We start from the raw sequence: 12,598 nt of genomic DNA on the forward strand, positions 1-12,598 counted from the left end.
GGGATTTGAACTCATGACCTTCCGAAGAGCAGTCAGTGCTCTTCCCCGCTGAGCCATCTCACCAGTCCCCCAGACAATCTTTCATAAAGAAAATGACAAGAAAAGTGTTCAAGGAGGACTACTTTGTGCTAATCTGGAAGTCAGAGCAACTATGTCTGTTCAAATCATGTTGTCTACATGAAAAGAGAACCATTAAGTCTTTGCTTTAGAGTCAATCTCTGTCTTCAGAAGTGGCCATGTCACCATGTCAAATGAATCAATCCTGCCCACTGGCTTTCATCGATCACATCCTACCAACCTGGAGTTGTGATCCAAGTGATGTCTATTCAACGAAAGTACACTTAAGCATAAACAGAATGAACCGCTACAAGCATGGGGCAGATCATTGTCTTCGCTCAAGTGATAGTTTAGAAAAAAAAAAAAAAAGTCTTCAGAGGAATGTTCCAGAAACCTAACAGCCCAGAAAACATGGTTTCGCCAATGACATTTTATGGGTTTGCTTTTAAAGACAGGCAGGCACACCCCTCCTGCTTGTAAAAACTTGCATTTTCACCTCCAGATTAGTTAACTGGGCATCTGGTTACCATTCTTGCTTTCATCTTTAAAGGAGCCAACTTTTGTGTTTGTTTTATGAACTATGAAATAAGCAGCAGGAGAGAGAAATGTAGCTTTCTAGGGAGTCGCCTGAGTTTTTGAGACGTTGTCTCACTTATTCAGATTCATGTATTTATTTTTGCAGTGTGGGGGATTAAGCCCAGGGCTTTGCACACATTAGGCAAGGGCTGGGCCACGATCCACATTCTCAGTTCCTCGGCAGTAGCAGCTCAGACTGTCTCCTTTGGGGCCAGCAAGATGGCTCAGTGGGTGGAGGTGCTTGCTGCAAAACATGATGTTCTGAACCTGAGTTTGATCCTTCCATATGGTGGAAGGAGAGAGCCAATTCCCACAGGTTGTTCTCTGACCTTCACACACATGCTGTGGTATATGTGTTACACACACACACATACACACATACACACATACTCACACACACTAAAAATCTAAAAACAAATTACTCCCTTTTATGCAAAAATGTCACCTGGGACTAAGGCCATATATGTGATGAGTCAGTAGAAACTGGTGTCCAGTTCTCTACAGGGGTAATTTTTTTCTTTCAGTTTAAAATTAATTATACTTTCATTTTAAATATAGAGCTAACTAGTGCAAATCTGTAAGATTCTTGATTCTTGAAACCAGATACCTACAAATTAATTTCCAGCTTAGAAGACTAACTTCCTCCCACACAATCTTTTAAAAGCTTGCTTACCGACTTCCTCCCTAGGATAAATGTCATTTCAATAATAAGTGACGCTGGCTAGGCAGGGTAGGTTGTCTGTAGCCAGCTCTCAAGAGAGGTCCCTGAGCTGCTGAGAGCGTTCTGAGTTATCCTGACTAAAGCGAAAGCCAGCCTCAAAAAAATCAAAATAACCAAAATCAAATAAATACATGCCTGCTTATAGAGCTGTGTTTCTGGGATTAGAAAAAAGGAATGCCCATAATGCTTTCAAAATAAAGATGGATGGATGACTCTAACAAGGTCGACTTTGGCTTGATAAAAATCCTAGTGAGAGCTGCCAATATAGATAGATCTGCACCTTTGGCTGCCCTTGACAGGGAAAACCTGCAAAATTCACCTCTTAGGAAACAATCCTGAGACTCTGAGAGACTCACAGTATTTCTTCTGGGCATGAAATGGTCCTTAGTCATCTTCCCAACTCCCACAAGTGGCTGGCAGGACACAGCCAAGTCAGAGAGCACTGGCCTGGGCTTTCAAACGTTAGTGTTTTCGGTATTAGTCAGTCATGCGAGGCTTGGAGTCTGACCCAGTCCAGGATGAGACTGTTTTTTGGGGGTAGGGGGTGGGGTGAGGAGCATTCTCCAGAAATATCAACCAGTTTCTTTAGATTCTAAGGAAGCCTAAATTTACTATCAATTGTTGGAAGTTTTTTGGCAGCAGTCTTACTGATCACAATGATTAGGAAGAGGGACAATTCACAGAGGGTCCTGGAAACCAACAAAAGCCCCCTCCGAGCACCTTACCTCATTGTCGTGGGGCGGCAGCTGGTGCAACAGCTGCTTGATTCGTAATTTCTCTCCAGGACTGTTGACATAGGGGACTTTCTCTTCCGGGAGGCAGCTGTAATACTGGTGCACCTGGGGGACAGAAAACACAGAGCGCTTGCCCATTACTCACCCCACGTGCCACCACCCCTCACCACCCCGAGGAAGGTTCACGGTGGAATGTCAGCTGCTTCTGTTGCTCCTACCACCCCTCAAGACAGTCAACTGCTGTCTCTCCCACTGCACGCACAGAAGAGCATCCTAAAAGACGGAGCCAAGTGAATTGCCCCTTGCTTGGGGCTATCCCTTTCTGGACAGGGGGAAAAGAAAATCAAAGAAATTCCTTATCCAAAGGAGAATTCACGAATGCACAGGGGAAGCCAGAGGGCAAGGCTTTCCCAGCCGACTCCCAGTGTTGCTTTACCATTTTCTGTGCCGCTGTCCCACGGGAGGCACCTCTCTAGCCAAGGGATGTGTCAGCGCCTGCCTAAATACTGCTCTCAGACCTTTCTCTGGCACTCGGCAGGTTCCTGGGTGTCTCAGCCTCCACCTACGTCAAAAGCCCTCCAGGTCTGAGCTGTTTTCAATTGTAGCTCAGTACCGGCTTGCAGAACACGGAACTCAACATCAGCAGCCCAAGGACCTTTGGTCTCCTCAATACTGCTTGTTAGAACGGTCGCATCCCTGCAACTTCTGACGTTCACTCTCTCTATCTTTCTTCCTTCCTTCCTTCTTTCTTTCTCTCTCTCTCTCTCTCTCTCTCTTTCTTTCCTTCCTTCTTCCTTCCTTCCTTCCTTCCTTCCTTCCTTCCTTCCTTCCTTCCTTTCTTTGTTTTTGTTTTTTCAAGACGGGGCTACTCTGTATAGCTCTGGCTGTCCTGGAACCCACTCTGTAGACCAGGCTGGCCTCAAACTCAGAAATCCACCTGCCTCTGCTTTCCAAGTACTGAGATTAAAGGCATGTGCCACCACTGCCCGCCTACATTCACTCATTCTTAAACACTGGAGAAAGTACCAAGCATCCAGTTTTGCCTAAGAAAAGAAGGAAGATGGAAGATACTCTACTGAGGCTATAGCCCCTAGGATGTTGAAGGAGAAACATAACAGGCCTAGTTTAATTTTTTTCTCCCAGTAGCAAGCAGTAAGGTTTTTTTTTTTAACTTCTTTATGAATTAATATATTTAAATATATTATAAATATATATATATTTATTATAAGTAAGTATGTGTATATTACATATTGGAGGAAGGAAAGGGAAGGAGACAAATGGTATAATTTTATTTTTAATTTAAATATTTGTTATATGTTTATGTGTATGTATGTGTGCTCCTGTGAGTTTATATGTGTCAGTCCTTCCAGAGGGTAGAGGGCAATTGTGTTGGTAAGGCTTTATGGGTGTAGCTTCTGCCATCCTAGGAGACTTAGTCTCACAGCAAACTCCCTGATCCTCTGGTCTTTAGATATTGCTGTGCTCATGGACAGAATCAAAGACTAAGTCCTTCCTACGGAAGTGACACACAGACACCTTTAGAGTGGTAGAAATAGGAGAGAGGAGACTCTAGTTAGGACACCCTTGTTGACCTGAGAAGTCTGTAATGCTTGCTTGCCTATACACATCTATGCATTGTGATATCTTCCTGTATTTTAATTTAACTGATGAAGAAAACGAACTCATTCTCTAGCTGGTATCATCACAATCAGGTCACATGGAAAATAAACAGGACTAAAAACTGACAGGAAAGGGCCTGGGGTGTGGCTCGGTCAGTGACAAGCATAGGACCTAAGTTTGGACCCCCCCACCCCCGTGTCAGTGTAAAAAGCTGGTGGCATAGCATGCATCTATAACCCAGAGCAGGGTTAGGGAGACAGTTAGATCTCTGGATCTCACTGTGAGCTAGCCTAGCCATTAGTAAGTTCCAGGCTCAGTGAGAGACCCTGTCTTCAAAAACAAGTTGGAGTGTGACTGAAAAAAAGATACCCACAGGTGACCTCTAGCTTCCATATGCACATATATGTACATAGCCACATAAATGGATACATATATCCCCCTACAAAGACACACAGACGCCAGCCAGCCAGCCAGCCAGACATGGTGCTAATAATTCAAGGTGTGCTATTTTATAGAAGAGGAAAGAAATCCCTATAGGCTCAGACACATGGAAGATGCTTCCAAGATCTCCCACAGAGCAGCTCTCATGAAACAACACCCTTATCCAATGAGCTGGAGTCAGAGACTGGGCTCTAATACTGTCACATGCTCACACTCCATATTGCTGTCTGTATGCTTCCCCTCAGTCCTTGGCATTAGGAGTGGTGGATATGAACCAATGTCCCAGGAAAGCCGGGGCGAAGAGCTGTAAAAGCCCTGACTACTTGGATCTCTAGAAACCTACTTATGAGTGTCAGAGGGACAAGCAGATAACAAGGTTTGAGATGACAAGGCTTTAAGAAATGTGAAAGCCATCTTTATTTGTAAAATAAGAGGAGCCAATCACCATGATCTGCCTATAATCCTCTGACTCTAGTCCTGAAGGTAACCACTGACTTCATGTTGTTGACTAGCTGGTTTTTAAAAGGAAGTCTGAGTTGCTGTAATCCCTCCTTAGAGGTGGCTGGCAGGGAGCCATGTTCTGAATGAATGAAACGGCTCTGAGTTTTGTAGGCAGGTCACAGATGGCTAGCACTCCTGAGAAGTGACAGCTCATATCACAAATTAGCTTGAGATTAGTGGCTGGCTATCTGGCCATCTGACAACCACACTATTCCGGGAATGTCTTCTGAGAGTCCTTGTACCATATGCCTCACTGGACATCGGCCAGATGTAAGCAAGAGGGACCCTGTGTCTGCAGTTTGGCACTTGAGCTTTGGCCCTAAGTCAGACACTGCTTGAAGACCTTCTAAGATACAGATAGTGCCACACACCTGTAACCCTCCAACTTGCGAGGCTGAGGAAGGAAGATTGGAAGGTTGAGGTTGGCTTCAGCTGTAGTGAAATCCTGTCTCAACAGTAATAGAAGAACAAAGGGGGAGGGAGGGAGGGAGGGAGAGAGAGAGAGAGAGAGAGAAAGAAAGAGAGAGAGAGAGAGACAGAGACAGAGAGACAGAGAGACAGAGAGAGACAGAGATAGAGAGAGACAGAGGCAGGGAGAGAGACAAATAGAGAGAGAGAGACAGAAACAGGGAGAGAGACAGAGAGACAGACAGACACACAGAGAGAGACAGAGAGACAGACAGAGACAGACAGAGACAGACAGAGACAGAGAGAGAGAAAGGCAGGGAGAGACAGAGACAAAGAGACAGACAGAGAGACAGAGAGACAGAGACAGAGAGAGACAGATAGACAGAAAGAGACAGAGACAGGGAGACAGACAGACAGAGAGAGACAGACACAGGGAGAGAGACAGGGAGAGACACAGAGAGAAAGACAGGGAGAGAGAGAGAGAGGTAAAAATAAAGAAAAAAGGGCACCTTTGCTCATTCTTAAAATTTTGACAATCGTAAAGCATCAGCTAACATGAGATAAATTCCCTGCCATGGTCGGTAATATAGACAGTTGGAGCTCCCTTGACCTTCCTGTCAATCACTGCTCATTATCTTTACAGCAGCCATTCCCAAGGGCCCCTCTTTAGTGGTACATTGAACCAGGCCTGCTGTGATGCTGCTCATATTTTTTCCAGGGCAGAATCCTCTCTGTACCCTCCACAGCATGGTGGATAGATATGGACCTCTAGCTGTGGCTCTGTCATCTCCCTTCTATAAGGTTCCCAAGCAAGTTACATAAGTGTTCAGGTTCATCATAAGATCATGAGGACTAAGGGAGAGTGGATACATACGACATAAACGCATACTGATGAACTACCCAGACTGACCTAATCAAGATGAAATACTCTGGATGTTTCACAGACATAATGACTGATCTTGGCTGCCAGTTTGACTACATCTGAAATCAACTAAGACTCAAGCAGCTGGGCATGGCCATGAGAGATTTTCCTGACTGCTCATTTGAGGTAGGAAGACCTATCCTAAATCTGAGTCACAGCTTCTGATAATATGTCCCATAAAAGGACATGGAAGAAGGAAGCTTTTTGACTGCTTGCTCTCACTCACAAGTTCATCTATCCCGTCACTGAGGCATTCCTTTGCCGGGCTGGTATTAGAATCTAGTTCTTTGGGATTCCAATGTGGACTGGAAGCCAGAAGCTCTCTAAGGCGTCCCTGGAACTCCAGCCCCAGATGGTGACTGCTGAGACATCCCATCTCATGGACTGCACAACTACTGGATTCTTGGCCTATCTATCAGGAAACAGCAATTGTTGGACTCTACTGGGACCACAGTCTATAATTCTAATAAATCACACACACACACACACACACACACACACACACACACACACACACACACACACTGTGCACCATTCATTCTATCAGTTCTGCTCATTTTGAGAACCCTGTCTAATACCCTTTCTTTCACATTAGGACTTGTAGCAATACTTGTAGTGTAGAGATTGGGACAGAATTTGGGAACCACCTGTCTAAGCCGAAGCAAGAAAAATAGGCTACAAGGAATATAGTCCTTTTAAAATGAATTGAATGTCTAAGGAGAGAAGGTCAAATTACAAATGCATGTGTTTTCTCCTCAGCTTCTCAATCTCTCTCATCCCAGAATCCTCTGACCTCTGCTCTCTTCTCTTTGTAAAACCTCCACAGAGCTGAACCTCCCTGAGCACTGCTTCAGCTCAACAGTCTGTCCCAAACTGACCAGCTTTTCTTAACTATAAATTTTGGGGTATGGGATGCAAGGAGCTCCACACATCCCATATCTCAGACTAGAGGACAAAAGAATTCCAAGGTAGGGTGGGCATGACAGAGAACTCTGGAGAGATATTTACTGAGTCTGCAGAGGCAGTGATGGCTTTCTGGTAACATAGCTCTTTCTTTTCTGGGCAATCAACATTACCTGTTACAATTCACATCTCATGATCACCACTGGAATCCATCCTTTCTCCCAGTATCTCGATAAGTCTTCACATACAGAATTTACTAAAATACTTTCTTCCAAGGTCACCAGCACTTTGATGGAGGCCTGAATACTTTACCTAGCAAGTTGACCCTTCGCAAAATAAATCAGTTCACATCAATTAACAATCTACCAAGTTACTGCCTATCCCAAGGCAGGTGACCTGGTGGGCTCTGAGGAGGAAGATGACTTAGGCATTCATTGACTTCTAATCCTTTCCAAAGCCTGCTGAGGGCCTGTCATATTGGTTTCTCTGTTTCTGGAGGGTAGGGTGCTAGAAGTGCTAATGGGGATATGGGTAATGGGTCATTAGCTAGGGGAAGGGACAGTTCTTGTGAGTCCCCAGTCAATGGAGGCTGTACACATTCTCTCCTGGCACCCCCTGCCATAAAGTCACAGGACAGCCCCAAACAAGCACCAATCAAACCAATGGAAATGAGAAACTATGGAGTCTACTTTTCAAAACTACGAAAAATTCAAATTGGCACGACCACAAGAAAACCCACACAAGGCTTATTTTAGCCCAAACATGTTCACATATTCATTTTATAAGTAATACACAAACCTAATTGTTTCATCAGTAATGATCATTACCAGGCTATTAATCAATTGGCATGTTGATAGTACTGCTAATTGCATTGTTCTTCAAAAGCAACTATGCTAAACGTGCTAGAGGCTTTGTTCTGCTTTAGTGTTCCCAGGTAAGGGTGTCCCGTGATTCTGCCTGGGTGAAGACATACTGGGTTCACTATGCCTGCACAAAAGCGATGGGAACGTAGTAAATTGGCTTAGAAATTAAGCTGCTGGAGACGTCTATCTAAGACATTACTTGCAGTCTAGGCAGCTTGGCAGCAGCTTCGGTCTGTGTTGGATGGATGGTAAGAGCTTTACCCAGTGTGCAAACTCATTCTACAAAGCAAGGCCTCACCCAGTTGTGAAGACTGGGCTTGTTTGATGGACTTGCACATTTGACAAATGGAGATGGGAGCTAGAGCTGATGACTGCATTTGGGGGAAAATCATACACTGTAAAAAGAGTGCTTTAAAAAAAAAGCAGCTGCAATAGAAGCAGTTGCTGCCACTGCAGCTGTAAAACACCTGGTTTAGTGCAGCAGGTCCCATTCTGTAGCGTGGCTTGTGAAGACACTGATTTCTAACTTGGCAGGTGTGGGGCCCTGTGATGTGCATTTATAACCATTGGGTCATCCTATTGGCCCATTGTCCATAATCTCAGAGTTTTACAGCTATCCCACTGCTTCTTCTCAACAGCCACAACGGGCTTCCTATTTTCTCCAAGACATCCAGAAGTTTCTAAAGAAGGAAGGATTTGTTGAACTCCATCCAGCTATTCAGGAGTCTCCCTCCTCCACCTGGGCATATGATTGGGGAGGGGGAGTCCACAGCTCTGGTGGGAACTCAAAGTGCTAAGGTTTTGAGGTGGGAACACTTTTATATTTAGATCTGCTTATAGCAGGAACTCAACAAAAGCAAGGGCAAAAGCACTTGCCTGGCCCCAGAATCCATAGCTCTTCAATGCCTACTTGAAGAAAGGGATCTATGACCTCTTTATTTACTGAGTGGCTCTTGGGTCTGAAGTGTTTGTATGTGTAATATTCCATGAGCCCTCCAAGCACCAAGATGTGAGAGTTTCATACTCACCAGAGCATGCCATTAAAAATAAAATTCGGGGACTATCAAGATAGCTTGGTTGGTCAAGGGCTTGTGGTCCAAGTACAAGGACCTGCATTTGAGCCTCAGAACTCACTTAAAAATCTGGGTACTGTTTGCTAATCCTAGGATGGGGGAGTCTGAGATAGGATGGTCCCTGGGGCTCACTGGCCAGCCAGTCTGCTGAGCCAGCAAATTCCAGGTAAAATGAGGAGAACTTGTTTCTAAAAAGGAATTAGATGGAATCTGAAAATGACACTCAGGGTTAACCTCTAGCCATCTATAAGAACGTGCACACATGTGCATGCATGCCTGCACATAAACCTGCATGTAGGCATGCACGCACACTCACATGTGTGCATATATACCTGCATATAAACCTGCACGCATACATACATACACACACATGTGCATGTACATCTGCACATAAACCTGCACATACATGTGCATATATGCCTGTACACACACACACACACACACACATGCACACGCACACACACACATATACATATACACACGCACTTATGCAGCATGCATGCACAGAACACTGCTTGTGAACACTTGCTTCCTCATCCCCTTATTCTGGTCTTTAGGGATTCGCCCATTGCAAAGATGGATGGGAAAAAGAACCGACGGTCCTTCGTGTAGCGCATTCTCATTGTGTCTGTACTGTTGACTACAGAAATGAAGAATACATTTTCTTTTGGTGTTCTCCATAATATAGCAACATGGGACTTCTCAGTAAATTCAAAATGAACTGTGGTGAGTACGAATGTTCTCTGCACGAAACAGTCCCCACACTACCATGGCTTGATGATGTCAGGATGCTGTAGCAGTCACAGCTGCCACACTAGCTTATTTCCCTTTTTCTCAACAATTTTACTGAGCATATCAGTAAACCAGGAACACCATTTCTGCACAGCCTGTAGTCTAGCCAACAGATGGCATGGGTATGACTTCTATGGTTCTGTCCAGGATGCCATTTGCCCCTTTTGTTTTGTTTTCTACGTAAAAGATAAATACACAGAATGGCTGGAGTTCCAGCAGCCACAATGTACAATAAAGTAAAATTAAGAATGGAATTTGTGGCCTAAAAATAGTATAGAAAGCTAGGAGCCAGAGGCAGAGGCAGGGGCAGGTGGATCTCTGAGCTTGAGGCTAGCCTGGTCTATGTAGCAAGCTCCAGAACCCCATCTAAAAAAACCCTAATAATAGTAATAATAATGATGATGATGATGATAATACAGTACTGACCATGAACCAGTGAAAAAAATAGCTTCCTTATTTATGGTATCTATTAATAGGAGTGACTACAATCCTTTCCTGAGATAGAGGTATTTTCCCATCACTAGCATGCTTCAGGATCATCTGACACCTTTATCAACCATCGTAGCCATTGTCATGCCTCTGTGTTAGAAAAGGAGCCTGCAAGTCTGACCAAATAACTCACATACTGGGAGATAGACAGGTTTAAGAAGAAAGTAAAAATGACTGCAAGGCACAGGCAGAAACTATTAAGCTGTAATCTCTGAAATCGCCGATGTGAGCCAGCGCCGTGAACGCTTAAGGAAAGCTCATCCTAACTCAGGACTCACCAGGAGCACAGGCCTCTTGTTTCCCATTCCCCAAGAAGCATCAAGCCTTGGCTCATCCCCAACCTGGGGCAGTGAGATCTGCAGCCCACGGGAGCCTCTCCAGAGGCAGGCTGTGCAGACACTGGGAGGAGGTGGCCAGACTTTGGGGGATATGGTAAGATTTATGAAACGTGCACACTGGTCCTCAGAAGAGGACCTAGATGACCATTGTAGCTGTGGGGGCACAGGGCTTCTGAAGGTCCAACAGCTTATTTTGCTCCTATTTGCCAGAACTTCATCAACCAAGAAAGTAGGAGAAAGTGACATGAAGTGGTGTCTAGGAGAAACTCACCTCCCCTGCATGTCTCTTCTCCCCTGGAGATGCACATTAGAACTTTAATTGGTTTTCTCAGAACACAACTGGGGAAACAGCGGTGGAATCCCCAAACATCTCCATCATGCTCAGACTCCTGCAGGACTGGAGTCAAATTTAGAAGAGCGAGCTCATTTGAGATGTTTTCACAGATGAATCTCATTTATTGCTCATGCCAGTGTTAAAGTTCAACAACAAATCCTGACAGATAGAGGTCCTGAAGACCGAGAACATGCTTCCCTCATGACTAGCCACCCCTCCCAGACCAGCTTGGCTCCTCTGCTCTGGCTACAACTGCTTCTTCTGAACTCACTCTGCTCTGACCTTTGAGCTTCTATCTGTAATTCCTAGGCAATGGGAAAACCATCTTGCCTGCACATAACTGGGGTAGGTCCTCATGTTCCTGAGCCTTTTGGAAACCCTCTCCCTGCAAATACAAGGGCACAGTCCCCACTGTAACACTATAGTCCTTTCTCCAACACCGCTACTAGGCTCTTCAGGTCCAAGTCTGTTCAAGATGCCATCTTTACTTCCACCTTGGGCCTTCCCTCTCCATGGGACACAGCCTTACTTCTACTTTGTGCTCTGGGGTCATGCTAAGAGTAACTTCCATTCACTATCCTATTGGTCAGAATCAGGTTTTCTTATACTATTTAGTCTACTGCTTCTAAACTGGGTGTCAGTGACTCTCCCCCCAACATGTCTAGATATCTATAGATTTTTTTTTTTTTTTGGCTATCAAGGTTGGGGGAGCAGCTGGTGGTAGCATCCAGTGTGTGGAGATCAAGGATGCTGCTAAATTTCCTACAATGCTGAGATCACACCAAGGACAAGGACACTTCTGTCAAAACATCAACACTGGGGGTTAGAGAGATGCCTCAGTGGTTAAGAGCACCTGCTGATCCGGCTTCAGTTCCCAGAGCCATCTGATGTCTTAGAACCACTTATAAATACAGTTCCAGGAAATCCAGTGTCCTCTTTCTGGCCTCTGTAAGTGTGGCATGCAAGTGGTGCACAGACATGCATGTACACAAAACATGTACATATACAAGTTTTAAAAAAAATCTAAGGAAAAAAAATCAACAATGGGCTGAGGAGAGGACTCCACAGGTGAATTACTTGCTGCACAAGTATAAGAACTTGAGTTTGGATCTCTAGTGACCATGTAAAAACCTGGGCATGGCTGTGTGTGCCTCTACCCTCTGCACTGGGTGGCAGAGACAGGAGGATTCACACGACTCATTGGCCACCCAGACTAGCCAACTGGTAAGCTCTAGTTCAGTGAGAGATCTTGTCTTAAAAAAGAAAACACAGATGAACAGAGGAAGACATTTGAGTTTGATCTCTGGCCTGCACACATATACAAAATGTACACTCATCCAGGCGCACACACTTGCATAAGCAGGTGCACACACCTATACATACCACATCACAGCAGTGATAACAAAAAATGCCAATAATGACAGAACCGATAAGCTCATGGCTGTGGGGCTTTCAAGACTTTTCTGCTGACTGTGAGGCTGACCCCTCGCCCATCATTTCTTCTCTAGCATCTGAGATGGAGCCTCTAAAACTCTGTTTCCTCCACACCCCTGGAAGACGAGCTGGCTGCTTTACGTTGTTGAGTAAATGCATACTGTGTTCAAACCTCATGTGCCTAGCTGTCTGATCAATGGTGAGAGGAAACAACGAGGGGGTTTCACCAGCACCGGGAGAAGAGCAGCAAGATTCCCTTCTATTCATCCAAGCACTTGTGTTTTTCTCCAGAGATTAATGACAAAGGTGTGTGGATCCTAGATTAAGGATGTTTAGGGTAACTACTGACACTTCAGGAGAATGAGACAAAAACGTTCATATTTGAAGCTAGA

The 12,598-nt window shown here is 44.8% G+C and overlaps 1 protein-coding gene across 7 annotated transcripts in view; it reads right to left on the bottom strand.

Annotated features, from left to right (window-relative positions):
• The window catches only part of Prickle2 (prickle planar cell polarity protein 2), a 345,493-nt gene that overhangs the window by 54,863 nt on the left and 278,032 nt on the right, over positions 1-12,598 (bottom strand). For 6 of the 7 annotated variants that reach the window (XM_031382618.1, XM_031382619.1, XM_031382620.1 and 3 more), the window contains one exon: positions 2,080-2,193. In XM_031382618.1, coding sequence (XP_031238478.1) covers positions 2,080-2,193 — 114 coding nt within the window. Of the gene's footprint in view, positions 1-2,079; positions 2,194-2,524; positions 2,583-12,598 lie in introns of those variants that run through there. The other variant, XM_031382625.1, reaches the window with a different exon arrangement.

This window comes from Mastomys coucha, unplaced genomic scaffold (genome assembly GCF_008632895.1).
Source record: "Mastomys coucha isolate ucsf_1 unplaced genomic scaffold, UCSF_Mcou_1 pScaffold20, whole genome shotgun sequence".
Classification (NCBI taxonomy): domain Eukaryota; kingdom Metazoa; phylum Chordata; class Mammalia; order Rodentia; family Muridae; genus Mastomys; species Mastomys coucha.